This window comes from Pteronotus mesoamericanus, unplaced genomic scaffold, assembly GCF_021234165.1.
Source record: "Pteronotus mesoamericanus isolate MK-2021 breed Mesoamerican mustached bat unplaced genomic scaffold, CSHL_Meso_final scaffold_507, whole genome shotgun sequence".
In the NCBI taxonomy this organism is placed as follows: domain Eukaryota; kingdom Metazoa; phylum Chordata; class Mammalia; order Chiroptera; family Mormoopidae; genus Pteronotus; species Pteronotus mesoamericanus.
Genome location: NW_026555319.1, coordinates 11,994,278 through 12,009,027, shown reverse-complemented (window position 1 = coordinate 12,009,027; position 14,750 = coordinate 11,994,278). Strand labels below are relative to the sequence as shown.

General features: G+C 55.5%; 1 protein-coding gene across 2 annotated transcripts; it reads right to left on the bottom strand.

The window, feature by feature from the left end:
- Positions 1-956: 956 nt before the first annotated feature.
- Positions 957-8,947, bottom strand: SELPLG (selectin P ligand). Of its 2 annotated transcripts, none has more exons than XM_054594371.1 (2): positions 8,818-8,947; positions 957-2,816 (listed from the first exon to the last, which is right to left on the bottom strand). In XM_054594371.1, exon 2 carries the CDS (start codon positions 2,809-2,811, stop codon positions 1,534-1,536), a length of 1,278 nt encoding a protein of 425 aa, XP_054450346.1. In that variant the 5' UTR covers positions 2,812-2,816; positions 8,818-8,947; the 3' UTR covers positions 957-1,533. The 2 variants fall into 2 exon arrangements, with proteins under 2 accessions (XP_054450346.1, XP_054450347.1); XM_054594372.1 differs by having other exon boundaries at positions 8,808-8,927.
- Between the last annotated feature and the right edge of the window lie 5,803 nt (positions 8,948-14,750).

The following is a 14,750-nucleotide window of genomic DNA, read 5'->3' as shown; positions in this document are numbered from 1 at the left end:
CTGTGAGGGCGGGGGCGGGAGGCAGTCACTTCACCGCGGTAACCCTTGGCCTTCTGATTCAACCGTCAAGGTCAAGGTGGGCTTCCAGAGTGGCAATGCCTGCGTGTTGTAAGGGTCATTTAAATAGGGCAGCCAACTGTCTTGTATACAGTTTCCCACAATGTGGGACCTCCAGAGTTAAAATCGGGAAAGTCTCAGGCAAACTGGGTCCTCTGGTCACCCTATGCTTAAATCAAATCAGGAGTCAGCAAACTCACAGAGCCTAATTCAGCCTGCAGCCTGTTTATAAATAAAGTTTTATTAGAACTCAGCCAAACTCATTTATTCAGGACATATTACAGTTGCTGTATTCATGCTATGAAAACAGAGTTGAGAAGTTGCAAGAGGCCACGTGGCCTGCAAAACCTAAAGTATTTACTGCCTGGCCCTTTAAGAAAAAGTCTGCTGGCCCCACGCTTGAAAGGACAGCTCGCCAGGACTCCTGTAAGTTGTACATAAACCATGCGAGCCCAGGCGAGGAGTGGGTGGGTACTGGGCGTTAATGGGAGACAGGTCCCAATGGAATGGAGAGGTCACAGTGCGCTTTGGGGGAGGCTGGCATTGGTGTTTAGATCCGTCTGAGATTGGGGGGGACCCAATTCTGTAGGCCAGAACTGGCTCATAGAGGGAGCTGAGAAGAATGGTTCCTCCCTTTACTCTCAGTCTGAAATCTTCCCCAGCTGCTCAGGGATGCACCAAGATGCCCCCAGTGTTTGAGATAGGACTGAAGTCGACACAACAGCTCCTGCAGGGGGCTTCCTAGGGGAAAGGGCCTGGGGGCGAACAGCAAAGGGCCAGCTCCCCCCCTGACGGAGGCCCCTGGAGGCCTCGAAGCACGCAGCCAGCTTTGCTCATCAAGTGTGTCCCAGCACCGGGCCCTGGGCGGGGCGGTGGGGTTCTTCACTGAACACGGCAGAGCCCGCCCTGTGGCTTGGATGCAGGGGCAGGCAAGAGAGGGCAGGCGAGGTTTCTCTGGCACCAGGAGGAGGGCTTTTGTGGATCCATGCAGTTGCACAAAAATGTGTAGCCTTTGGCCCTCCAAGCCTGCCCTGGCCCTCATGGGGCAGGGCCTCACCCTGGGCTCTGTGGAGGGGCGTCTGAGAAAATTCAAGCTGCCCTCTGTGGGGCAGTGGCAGGAAATGGCCTCAGGAACCCAACCCTCCTTCGTACCCACCCCCAAAATGCACGGTGAACGTGGCAACCAGAGGACAGTGGCGGTGGGCGAGGGGAGGGGCCCGGGCAGGGGCCCGGGCAGGCGCCCCTGACTCTTCCCTGGGCTCGGCAGAGAGCAAGCCCAGCAGCCGGAGGAATGGGAGACCTTGGCTGCTCCCAGTCCTGTGGGCGTGGCCGGGGCCCTGCCCGAGAGATCCCCACCCCCGGGGGTCAGGGAAGCCCAGACGCGTGGACTAGGGCCTGGGTGTTCAGTGGTGGCCAGGAGGGCAGTGGCCGGAGCGAGGCCACCGGGGCCCTGCTCAGGCGGCTGAGCAGGGGGCACTAGGGGAGAAAGCTGTGCAGGGTGAGGTCGTCCCCATCGTGTTCCTCCCCGGACCCCCCCTTTAGGCCTGGCTTCTTGGTGGCGGGCAGGCTCCCGTTGGCGGTGACGGCGGGCCCCTCGCCCCCCTCGGGCAGCAGGGAAGAGATGCAGACCATCTCAGTGGGCGAGTAGCTGCGCACGGGGTACGTGTGGTTCTTGCGGGAAAGGCGGACGGCCAGCACCACGGTGCACACAAGGAAGGTGGTAGCCACCAGAGCCAGGATGAGGATGGCCAGCAGACAGTGCTTCACCGGGATCTGCCCCAGGCTGCTGGTGGGGCTGGAGGACACGGGGCTCGCGGGGGAAAGGCGCTGGCTGTTTTTCTGTTGTTTGATGAAGCCATCCGATGAGTCGCTGACTGCTACGGTGGTGCCCCCGCGGCGATCAGAGGGCACAAGGAGGGCTGTGGTTTGACTCCCTGTGTTAGCAGGTCGTGTGGATAGAGCCTTCATGGAGGCTGGGTCCTTGGGCAGGGTCTCTGTGGTAGTGGGCTCCGTGGAAGGGGCTGCTGTGGACAGGGCCCCTGTGGCTGCTGGCTCTGTGGACAGGGCCTCCGTGGCTGCAGGTTGCGTGGTCAGTGCCTCCGTGGCTGCAGGTTGCGTGGTCAGTGCCTCCGTGGCTGCTGGTTGCGTGGTCAGTGCCTCCGTGGCTGCAGGTTGCGTGGTCAGTGCCTCCGTGGCTGCTGGTTGCGTGGTCAGTGCCTCTGTGGCTGCAGGTTGCGTGGTCAGTGCCTCCGTGGCCGCAGGTTGCGTGGTCAGTGCCTCCGTGGCTGCTGGCCCTACAGACAGGGTCTTCACCGTGGCCAGATCTGTGGATGGCGCCTCCATGATGGGAGGGATTGAAGTGACCAGCTCTGTGGGCAGAGGGCCCGGTGTGATGGGAATCCCCTCTGTCATCACTTCCGTGCCGAGGCTCCCAGTGGCCGCCCCGCCTGCATCCAGGCCAGCAGAGTGGACCTCCAGAGTGGCTAGCTCGGGAGTACCAGGCCCTGCAGAATCTCTCTGCCCTGACGTTCCCATCACAGCCTGAAGGTTGGGGCTCAGGGTCATAGCCTCCGTGCCAGTATCTTCAAGCATTTCTGGAGGGTCCGTGTTCTCAATCCCAGCATAGGTGTCAAAGTCCTCATCCCTGAAGTCGTCCTCGTTCCAGGTCGACGGCCTCCAGACCGGGGTCACCCCGAGCTGGACGCTGCTGCCAGGGCCCAGGAGGGTCAGCAGCAGGAGAAGCTGCAGCGGCATGGCACCTGCAGGGAGACACAAACAGAGAGACGTCAGGACAGCGTGACCCCTGGGCTTGCTGAGCACCCACGACTGTGGCCCTGGATGACGGCAGCCGGGCATGTGTCTGGTCTGGGAGGATGTGTGGTTTTCGGCATCCTGACGACCAAGCGCTCCTGATGACCAAGTGCGTGCCTGAAGCAGAGCAAGCCCTAAGCAAATAGCTGCTGTTATTATTTATCAACATGAATAAATCCACATGGGGAGCTTCAACTTCCTCTATATGGTGCACAGAAGCTACTTGCCTCCCTACCATTTTTGATTAAAGCTTTTTATTTTTGGCCAAGACAATCCCCTGGAGCACAGGGAGAAACTACTAGAGCTTCTAGTTATATTAACTTTTATGTCACTCCTTCTCAATTTTTATGTTTGTATATACATTTATAATGTAAAGCGAAAAGAGCAGTGCCTGTACGCAATTTATGAATAGATCCAGGTACTCGTCCACCGATAGGGTCCATGAGCAGAAGAGTTTGGAGACCACAGGTGTACGGGATAAAGCTCCTTGTTTGGACTCTTGAGGCCTCTTGGGGTCTGATCCTGACCCCCCCATGCCACGCCCCCCGGCTTGGCCCCGCCCCACGCAGCCCTGGCCGGCCCCTCAGATGCTCAGTGTTTCTGATCTTTCCCAGTGACTCCGCTTGGCCTGGCTCCCTTTGACTCTGTCCTCGCTGACACAGTGGGGATGAGAGCACCTACCCAGAGGCTGTTGTGAAGATGAAATGAGGTGGTACCTGAGAAGCCCTTAGGACTTTTTCCCTTGAGCCCCAGCAAAGGGCAGCTGCTTTGCTTCTCTCAGCAACCCTATCCTGTATGTCCCCCAGGGCCCAGAGCCATCTGCTGCGCTCTCTGGGGCCAGGAGCAAAACCTTCTGCAACAGCCCTGCCCTCAGGGAGCTGACTGGCACCTCATTTGCCTGTGGGTAGGGTCACTGTCCATCCCGCTATTGCCTCTAGCCTCCAGACCGGGTGGCCCAAAAGGGCAGTACCTCTCCTTCGGGCTGCTCCCTGGTCTTTCTTCTTGGCATTGTGACCCCTGTGTTTTCTTGTTTTCCCTCTCCTCATGCTCCCCCTGGCCCTGGCTGGCATTTGTGTGATTCCAGATGTTGCCTGAGAGGATCCGCTGAGGGGAGAGAGCTGCGTCCCAGGCAGCCTTCCGGTGCTTCTGGGTCTCTGGACACACTGCCCTCCCGCGGTGCCCCCCACGCCAGTGCCTGGGGCAGACTGAGCCGGGGTAACGTCCAGTACCTTCCCTTGCCCTTCAAGTGATTTGGAGCAAAGAGCAGTTGCTTATCACTCCATGAGTAACGGTCACTTACTCATAGTTCCCTCAGCTTCCAGCCTCGATCAGACCTCCTTGACCTGTGGATGTGAATTGTATTGGTTTCTAAAATGTCAGTCTGAGACAGTATATCTTAAAATAATTTCTTAAGCCAAACTTTCCAGACTTTATCATATTTGCACCAGACACAGCCCACCTCGACATTACCAGTATCCTCATTTTACTGAGGAGGGATGAGGCTCAGAGAGGCGAAGCGATTTGCCAAAAGACACACAGCTGGTGAGGGGCAGAGATCAGATTTGAACCCAGGAAGGCTGTGTGGGGAGCCCTAACCTAGCTCTGAGGGCAGATGGAGCAAAGGGTTGGCAGAGAACGCGGCTTGCTGTGTTTGTGGCTAGGGCTGGAAACCCAGTTGGGAGGAGGAGGACAGAGTAAGAATAAAGAGGACCTTGAAGGCCACATCACCTAGAAAGGCCAGCTCCCTATGTACTGCGCACCATGCAGGGCACAGGATTGGGAGCAGACTACAGGGTCAGACAGAAAGGTGTTTGAGTCCTGGCTCTGTCTCTTTCACACGAGATGACTTGACACAGATCTTTGCCTTTCTGAGCCTCGGTTTTCTCATCTGTAAAATGGGAACAACAGTGCCTGTCTCGTGGGGCTGTTGAGATGATGGATTCAAAAGTCCCACACCCACAGTTGGTGCTTAATAAATGTGTCACGCGCACATTCATGTTCTTTGCCCCCTTCACCCGCCTCCCAGAGACAGTTTGCACATGGGATGGATGGAGTCCCTACGTGGGGGCAGAGTGTATGGCCTAACCTTGGCCCTGCTTTCCCCAGGGCAGAAGAATTTAGGAAGAAGCCACCAGCTCAGAGCCACGTTTCCTAATTATGAAAAGACACACCCACCCACTGTTCTCAGTTCCTGGAAGGCTGGGCTCTCAGTCACTTCCTGGAGCCGAGAGGGAGGAGGCAAACACTCAAGGCCCAACCCACCAGTTCCAGGACAGGGAGAGGCATCTGGGAGAGTCTTTCTGCAGGCTGGGGGCTGGGAGGGTACCATGGAGTGGCCGGGGTCCTGTTCCCAGGGTGGGCCCTCGCTCCTGCCCCCATCCCCACCACCCTCTGCATGCAGAGGGGTGGAGGGGACAGCACTTAGCAGCTGTGTGGCTTTGAGCAGGTCACTTCACTGTCTCTGAGTCTCAGTTTCCTCACCTGTAAAATAAGTACTATTGTTTTGAAGAATGGTGGCGAGACTGGGATGAGACGCTGCAGGGAAGGTCCCCAGGGCTGGTATCCAGCGGGCCCATTTTATTTAAGGGGCTCTCTTTGGGGCTGTGGGCAGAGGAGCAGAGGAAACGTGCACCCAGGGAGGGCGTGAGACGGCAGCCTCCCCTCCTGCCCCGCGTACAGCTAGGGAAGCGGCAGGGCCCTGTGTGAGAGCAGAGACCTCCCCTGCCTGTTGAGGTAACAGATGAGTGCCCTGGGCCCTGGCCTGCTGGCTCAGAGGTTGGAGCGTGATCCCGTGCACCAAAAGGTTGTGGGTTCAATTCCCAGTCAGGGCACATACCTGGGTTGCAGGTTCCCTCCCTGGTCTTGGCTGCATACAGGAGGCAACTGATAGAGATGTTTCTCTCTTACATCGACGTTCCTCTCTCTGTCTCTCTCCCCACCCCACCTTCCTCTCTCTCTAAAGTCAATGGACATGTCCTCAGGTCAGGATTTAAAAAAGAAGATAAGCCTATGTCTCCCTGCCTGGGCCTGTCTAGGGCGACCAGCTTGTCCTGGGTGTCCCTGACATTCGCACTAAAAATCCCTGGTCCTCATCCCAATACCCCTCAGTCCCAGGCAAGCTGGGGCAGCTGGTCACCCCATCCTGGGGCCTGCTGTCCCATCCCATGGGCTTCAAGGGGAAGGGGCTGCGCCAGGCTGAGGATGGGCCGTCCCCAGCCTGTGGAAGGGAAGAAATCTAGCTCCCAAAAACTCCGTGGCTCCGAGGGGCCACACAAGAAACAAGGAGAGGGGCCGAGCCTGAGCGCGGTGTGAAAGGTAGGACAATAACTCCAACACTTGCTAAAATAAAGTTACTGTGGTACAGCAAAAGCTGTATTAGGAAGCCCTCACTGTGGCAGGACTGTGGTCCTCTCATCGTCTGGGGGGACCTCATCCCTCTTCACTCCACCGGGCAGGGGCGGGGGTGCCCACCACACAGACCGGGAAGGCCAGGCTCCGAGGGGGGAGGCTGCTTCCTCCAGGCCAGCCTTCTACCTCTCTGTCCTCAGCGGGCAGGAAAACAGCCACTTACCACAGCAGGGGGCTGGGCGGGGCTCCAAGAGAAGGGTAAAGAGCTGTCACAGCTCATCTGTCTTCCACTCACCTAAGGGAGTGGGTCAGACACTGCTTATTTTCTGTCTTTCACCCTATAGCCGGGGAGGGGTGGTTCTGCTGCAGGGCCCACACCCTAGTTCCAGGGACCCCCTCGTGCAGCCACCCTGGGCTCAGGAAAGACACCCGTGGGACCCCAAAGCACTTGGGACCTCCCATTCAGAATCTTGGAGCCCAGGAGCCCCCAGGTTCAAGTTCTTGGAATCTCAGGATCCGAAAGACTGAGCATCTCAAGGTATGGGCTGAGCAGCTGTAAGATGGTGGGGCTCCAAACCCACAAGAGGTCAGACCGGGGCCCAGGTGACCCCTGCAACCCCCCCCCCCCCCCCGGGCAATCCTAGTGCAGGTCGAAGTCCCAGCAGACAGGACAGGGCCTGGCCCAACGTGGGATCAAATCCAGTATCAAGTCAGATCCAGCCCCAGCCCTGCCATTTACAAGCTGTGTGACCTTGGGCGACAGAAGCCCCTCTCTGAGCCCCAGGTTCCTGGCTGGAACACAGGGACAATGGTAGCACTCGCACCACATGGGGCTGGGTGAGCAGATCCAGGTTGAGTGTTTAGCATATAGTAAGTGCTCACTAGTAAGTGCCAGCTCTTTCTTGCCATTGTCATTCTGCATTTAGGGCCACATCCCTGAAAATGTCCCCAACCCTGGGACAACTTTAACATGACTCTGACACTGTCAGTCAGAGAGGGCCAGGAGCAAGCCCTGGAAATCTGCCTCCGCAGCAAGCCCCGGGTGCCAGGTGTGGCCTTGGCCTCCTCTGGCTTGTAAATCACGTACAGGTCAGGCACAAATAACGCCCTTTTCCTATTACAAAATCATAAGCACAAAATTCTGTAACATAACAATATCACACTCACGCACACCATAGGGCATTTTAGGTGAAGTGTTCAAATTCAAACTATAAATGATTACACCCATATTATTACCCTACCAACCAACCCACGCAGGCCCGACTTCTGCCGGACCCTGTGTATTGAGTGCGGGCAATGTGCCGGGCCCTGGTCTAGGGGCTCTACACGAATCACTAGCTCCCTGGGGCCCTGCGACCCCAAGCAGCTGCTTGTCCCCTTGAGCCTCAGTTTTCTTATCACTGAAAAGGGGGCACAGGGTCTCAGAGGGTCCCCCGCCCCTCTGACGGCCTGGCCGAGGTTCCCAGGAGGTGCTGAGCCTGGTAGCCCAGCCCCTCCCCATATCCAGGTTTCGCTCTCCCCTGGCTGCTGGCCAAGCCCGGTGAGGGGACACCTGCCATTTAGGGTGTGGTCAGCCCAGGCAACCCGAGGAGAAAGCCACTCCTGGGGCTCGAGGCCGGGGAGCCCCCTCCTGAGCTCCCTGCCCAGGGACTCTGAGAGGCCTGGCCTGGGGAACTCCAAGTCAGAGGGGGAGAGAGAAGAAAACAAGAAGGTTCGGGAAGTGAGAAAGAGAATTCCAGGCACTGGAGCTCGGGCCCTTGGGTATGACGGGCGCACGCCTGTGTGTGTGTAGGGGCGCTGCTTTGGCCGCCGGCTCCCCCGTTTCCCTTTCATCCCTAAAGCACCCCGAACACAAATGAGGAGTACTCTAACTGTTGGGGGCTTTTTGCTAGCAATAGTATCCTAATTCTAATAGTTAAGTAATTGGCTAGGAACACATGTCATTTCCCTGATCTTATTAAAATAACTAAAAGCCTGAAGAGCCCTGGCCAGGTGGCTCGGTGGGTTGGAGCGCCGCCCCCGTACACCAGAAGTCTGTGGTCGCACTGCGCATGGGAGGCAACCGATCAATGTTTCTCTCTCTTTCTCCCCCTCTCTCTAGAATCAGCACATATATCCTCAGGTGAGGATTTAAAAAATAAAAAATAAGCATAAAATAAAAATGCATGAAGGCAGCAGCTTTGGAAACAATATGTTCGTGGACGCACCCTGCACCCCTCCTGGGAGCCACCAGACCCGCCCCAGCCCTGCGCCTGAGCAAAGCCCTTCACCTCTTTGGGCCCCGGTGTCCTCCTCGTGAAGCGGGGGTAGGATGATTTTTAGGGAAACGCTCCCCGACTCTCCGATTTTTTGAATTGAGAATGTTCCCAAGCCACGGGGGCGGGAGGGCAGCAGAGGGGCGCAAGATCCAGCGGAGATGATAGAACAAGGCCACACACCCAGGCGGACCTTGGTCCCAAGCCCCCTGAGCTTCGGTTTGCCCTCCCCAGGGGCCACAGCTCAGGGCCTGCCCCCACCTGCCCTCAGTTGTCAGGCAGGATCGCGGGCCCCTTGGTAACCCCCAGCCACTCCCTGCGGTTTTACAAACTCACCAGCACTCACCGTGCTCAGTGGAGCATGGGACAGTTGCCTCGTGGGCCCAAGAGAAGTGGCTTCTCTGTTTCAGGGACAAGGACCCAGCCCACGCTTCAGGGCCCTGCTGTGGCACTGCCTGCCGTGGCCCCAGGCCCTGTCAACGCCCAACGGCTGAGTGTGAAAAAAGGAAGCGAGAATGTGGTTCCTCAGGGCCACGTGATGGCTGATCCCTCCTTGTCTCTGCCGGCTTCGGTGACACTGTTGATTGGACCGGACAGTAGTGGGAGATGAGCCTGCGGAGCCTGGTGTCGCTCTTGGGTTCCAGTAACCGTGAAAACACCAAGAACCACGTGGAAATCTGGGCAGCAACACTTGAGGGGACCCAGCAGAGAGAAAGGCCACAGCATTACACCATGGTTAATGGTGACAGAAGAGTGACGGTGACAGGGACCCCGCCCTGGAAGGGAATAACCAAATGCAAAAGAGGGTGGGAATCGCTTTTTGCCCAGAAAGGGAGTGGGGGTAGAAAGCACACAGCCCAGGCCTCCTGAACTTTGCAAACCTGATGCAGTTCTTCTTTTGCAATCCAAGTGTTCTCTCTGGGTGCACGGGTGATCCTCCCAGCTGCAGCCAAGAACCTCTCTGAGGACTCAGGCTGCCAAGTCCACGGGGGCAAGACCTGCTTATTTTCTTTCCTAACGTGTTCATTTCGCCAATGTGGGCACCCCAGGCTGGACACGCCCAGATCTGAAGCCAAGCGATTTCAGGCTCCCACTCCCTTGTAGCTCTTCATCTAGAGGGGGAAGCTGTCAAGTAAACAGACCATGATGACACAGTCCGATAACATCACCCTGTGGTGAGCCAGGGAGGGGCCCCTCACCCAACCTCGGCGGGGTGGGGGTGCCAGGACTCCCAAGGGGAAGTGGTACTTGAGATGACAGGTAGGGCGGGCTGGGTGGGCAGCCCAGGCACAGAGCAGGCAACGGGCTCTGTGGCCTAGGTTTCGAGGCCTAGGAAGGCGGAGCTCTCAAGAAAGGGGCCTGTGTTTGGCAGCAGGCAGGGCTCAGGACGTGGGCGGAGAGGCTGGTGGCTGCCTTGCACACAGCTAGGTTGTGTGCACAAAACACGAAAACTGGAGCCCCACTGGGCGGGGTCCCTGTGCAGGCCTACCTCACTTTATTGCACCACGCTTTATTGCGCCTCCTTTATTGCACTCGTTTTATTGCACTTGCCAGGTATATTGAGGAGGGCGTTTTGGTTTGTTTGCTTGTTTTTTCTTTTGTTTGTTTGTTTACCAATTGAAGGTTTGTGGCGACCCTGCATAGAACAAGTCTACGGGTGCCGTTTGCTCACTTTTTGTCTCTGTGTTGCATTTTTGGTAATTCTGGCAGTATTTCAGACTTTTTCATTATTATATTTGTTATGGTGCTCTGTGCCCAATGATCTTGGAGAAATCATTCGTGAAAGCAATTGATGTCTTATTTTAAGAAACTGCCACAGCCTCCTCAACCTTCAGCGACCAACCCCCAGATCGGTCAGCAGCATCAACATCGAGGCAAGGCCCTCCAAAACACTGCAGTCCGCTGAAGGCTCAGATGACGTCTGGCATTTTTTAGCAGTAAAGTATTTTTAAATCAAGACATGTGCATTCTTATTTATGCATTTATCCTCACCCAAGGACATGCTCACTAAGTTTAGAGAGAGGGGGAAGGGAGGGAGAAAGAGAGGAAAAGAAACGTCAATGTGTGAGAGAAACATCAGTTTGCCTCTTGCGTGCACCCTGACTGGGGACCAAACCTGTGACCTTTCGGTTTACAGGACGACACTCCAACTGAGCCACACCAACCAGGGTGTGTCTTTTAGACATAATGCTATTGCACACTTAATAAGACTACAGTATAGTAGAAATGTAACTTTTCCATGCACTGAGGAACCCCAAAATCCGTGTGATTTGCTATCTTGCACTGGCCTGGAACCCAACCCACAGTACACCTGAGGTCTGCCTGTGTGTGCTAAACGGTCTCACAACAGCACTAGGTCACCAAGGCCTGCCAGGCAGGCTCGTGCGGTGGTCTGTTCAGTCGCATGTGGCCCCTTTGCTGTATCTGGGTGGGCCGTGGACGGGGGAACTTCACACCAGCAGTGAGAACGGTCCTAAAAACTTAACACCATGGAGACAGAGACACGAAGCATTAGGCAGCCAAAGCCAACCAAGTTTAGCTTCCACTCGGCATTTACAAGGCACAAGCTGGTCAACTATGCCTTCAGTTATTAAGGAAAATGAGGGAGGTGGGCAATTAAACACTGGTGGGGTCCCGGAAATTTGTGGCTGGGCAAGGACTGTTTCTGACAGGCCAGGCAGAGCCGAGATTTGACCACCTATTTGTAATTCGCTGGGAGTTCACTGTGGCTCCTCCCCGACCATGATACCCACTTCCTGTCAGACCAGCTGTTCATTTCCCTGGAAACAGGAAAACTGCAGGAAAACGAGGAGGTCGTCTCTCACAGGACCACGATGGCCTTCACCAGTGCCCCTAGGAAGCTGAGGCTCCGGGAAGGGCCCAGGTCGTCCTGACTGCCAAGCCCACACTTCCTCCCAAACAACAGTCCAGCTGGCTGGGCGGCCCAGTTCTGCAGCCTGTTTCTTCAGGGCAGCACTTGCACTTTTTGAATTTAACTGCCAGCCACAGGGCCTTTTGTTCAAATGAAAGCAAAAGTTTCACTAGAGGCAGAGCGGCTCCGATGGAAGACCCAGCCCTGGAAGGGAAGGGAAGCCTTATACCCGGCTGCTGCCCCCCATCACCCACTGTGACTGAAGGGAGGGCTCTCAGGCTTGAGATTTACTTGTTGGGATCATTTAAAGGGGAAATGGCCACTCGGGAGCCACTGCAGCTGGGGCGCAATTCCTCTTCTCAAATTCCCCTTCTCAAATGGGACAGAACTGCAGGGAGTTTCTGTTCAGCCCAGGTCTGGCTCTCAGCCTGGGAGCAGGCTTCTGGGATGGGAGCTGCGGGGTGAAGCCGGCCCTCCAGAGGGAAGAATGGGGCTCCCCAGGGGTCCCTGGGTCGCCTGGGCACTGCAGGTTGGCCACCAAACCCAGCAGGTCAGAGGGCAATCTAATCTAGAAACGTGTCCGACACCCCGTGATTGCACAACAATGGTTTAGCAGCTGAAGGAATCCATGCCTCCAACAGCCAACCTGGGCGCGAGGCTTTGGCAGTGCAGGGATGAACAGCCCTGGGTCTCGGACCCCAAGCGTGCTCCGAAGCAGACCTGCTCGAGGAAGGGGTCAGTTCAAACTGGCTTAAGTGGCAGTCGGATTCTGGGGGTATCTCATGGAATTTAAGGTCCGAAATGCAGCTGGAGCTTAAGTGTGGGATTAAGGAACAAGAGACCCAGAAACCCTTCCTCCATCACTGTGCACCTGCTCTCTCTGCTGGTTCCCTGGATTCCACAACCCCCAGGCCCCTGGGAGCGCAAACTCAGATATAATGTACCGGAGAGAGCGAACTCCAGGGGGCTCATTGGCCCAGCCTGGGGTCGCCTGGGGTCACCCGTGGTCAGGGGAGGGCTGTGCGCTGGACGCAAATTACTGCCACAGATAATCCAAGAGGTGTCCCTGCTCAAGATGTATTTTCAATTCATTCATTCAACATTTCCTGACACAAGGTGCCAGACCCTAGGGCACCTACCGTAGAGAATGAAACAAGTGCCTGTCCTCATAGAGTTTACACCGAACTTGGGGGAGACAGTCAAGAACCCAGCGCCCCGATAGATCTGATGGTAACCAAGTGCAATGGGGAATGAGCTGCACAGATACTGGAGGTGGGGGAAGGGTGGGCGGTCCAAAGAGAACAGTACATGCAAAGGCTTAGAGGCAGGAGGCCTTGTGAACGTAGTTGGGCCCCAGGAGAGGAGGTTGGGGGGTCTGCAGGGACAGGTCGCCCCTGCCAATTATGAGGATTTTAGTTTATATTCTGAATGGGATGAAAAGTCATGGAGGGTTTGAGCCTAAATAGAGGAGGTCAGCAAGCTTTTTTTAATGGGCCACATAGTAAATATTTTACTTTGTGGCCATAGGGTCGCGGTTTCAATGACTCAGCACTGCCAATGTAGAAAAGCAGCCATGGGTGACACTTACACAAACGGGTGTGGCTGTGTTCCAACTCCTTTACTTATGACACTAGAATTTGAATTTCATGGACTTCTTTGTCACTATCTCTTTGGTTTTTTCCAATCACTTAAAAATGTAAAATCTATTCTTAGCTTGTGGGCTAGATCTGGCCTGCGGGCCTTAGCCTGCCCACCCCTGCCTCCGTACCTGAAGAGGTTACTGTGGCGGTTGCATCAGGACTAAAGCAGGGGACAACAGGAAGCTGGTTGGGAAGCTGTGACGGTTAATTTTACCTGTCAATTTGACTGGACCTCCGGTTGCTCGGACATTTGGCCATACTGTAGGGCGTTGCTGGGAGAGAGGAACACGAGTGGGTAGACTGAGAAAAGCAGACTGGCTTCTGCACTGTAGGTGAGCCTCACCCAGTCAAAGGCCAGCTCTGAGCTCCTTGCCTGCCTGCCTGCAATCATGGGGTTTTTTTTACTGCCTTCACACTCAAACTGGAACATCTGCTATTCTAGGTTTCCAGCTTGCTGACTGGAGATCTCAGGACTTGGCCTCTATAATTGTATGAGCCAATTCCTTATCATGAATCGTTCTGTATACAAGTATATTTGGACCCATCCAATTGGTTCTGCTTCTCTGGAGAACCCTAATACGGGAGCTCAGTCCACATCAGAGATGAGAAGGGTTAAGAGCGGAGGTGTGAGAAGTAGCTAGAATATGCCCCAACTGGTGTTGCTCGGTGGGTTGGGCATCTTCCTGCAAACGAAAAGGTCGCCAGTTCAATTCCCGGTCAGGGCACGTGCCTGGGTTGTGGGCCCAGCCTCCAGCAGGGGGGCATGCAAGAGGCAACCGATCGATGATGTTTCTCTCCCACATCAATGCTTCTCTCCCTCTCTTTCTCCCTCCCTTCCACTCTCTCTAAAAATAAATGAAATCTATTGTTTTAAAAAGTAGCTAGAAGTAGTATTTTGAAGCTGGAGCCAACGTGTGGGATATGAAAGGAGATCCGAATCAGGAAGGGTGGGCGGCTGGGGTGAAAGGGGCTCTCACGGAGGAGAGGCTGAAGAGGGTGGACGTGGGTCTCCCTGTGAAATCTTGACAGATTCTGTTCTTGAAAACATCACCCTGGAAGCAAAAAAGGGAACAGGTGGGTGGAGGTAGAGGAACCAAGTCAAAAAATGGCCTGGTCTCTATGAGGAAAGGTTTCTGGCAGGTGCCCAGAGAAGAACCTCCACCCACCAATGACCCCCCAATACATTTCATTTTAAAAATCTTCACCTTGCCATCTTTCCTGATATTTTGACACACTGTCTCTGGTAGAAACTAGCCAGGCCGATAACTCCTGCGTCATTTTGAAACTGTCGTTGACGGCGGCAGTAAGCAGCCAAGGCACCGGCAACCGTGAGACACCCTGTCTACCTCCTACAACCCAAAGAGCACCTCGGCGCGGAAACAAGCCTGCATCAGCTTCCTGTTGTTTGTGGGGCAACTTCCCAGCCCTCGGGCTTGTCGCCACAGCCCCCACGCTTGGATTTCACAGCTGCAATCCCGATGGTTGACTTCTCTGCCCGCAGGACACTGAACGCAAACACCTTTCCTCGCTGGACCATTCGCTCCATAATCTTCTCCAGGACCTTTATACTATAAAAATATTTACCTCGTGAATGCCAGGACGAACAGAACCATGTCTAGTGGGTGGGCAGAATTAGGCATGAAACAGGGTGACGATGAAGGCAAGCCCTGTTGCTGGGGCCTGAGAGGCACCTGGTGGAGGTGAAGTTCAACAAATTTGGCAACCCACACCCCCCGCAGCTTCCATAGCACCTCAGGACGCCCAGGC

What these genes read in the sequence shown, in the direction of transcription:
- SELPLG (XM_054594371.1), bottom strand. Translation starts at nt 2,811, where the DNA reads ATGCCGCTGCAGCTTCTCCTGCTGCTGACCCTCCTGGGCCCTGGCAGC.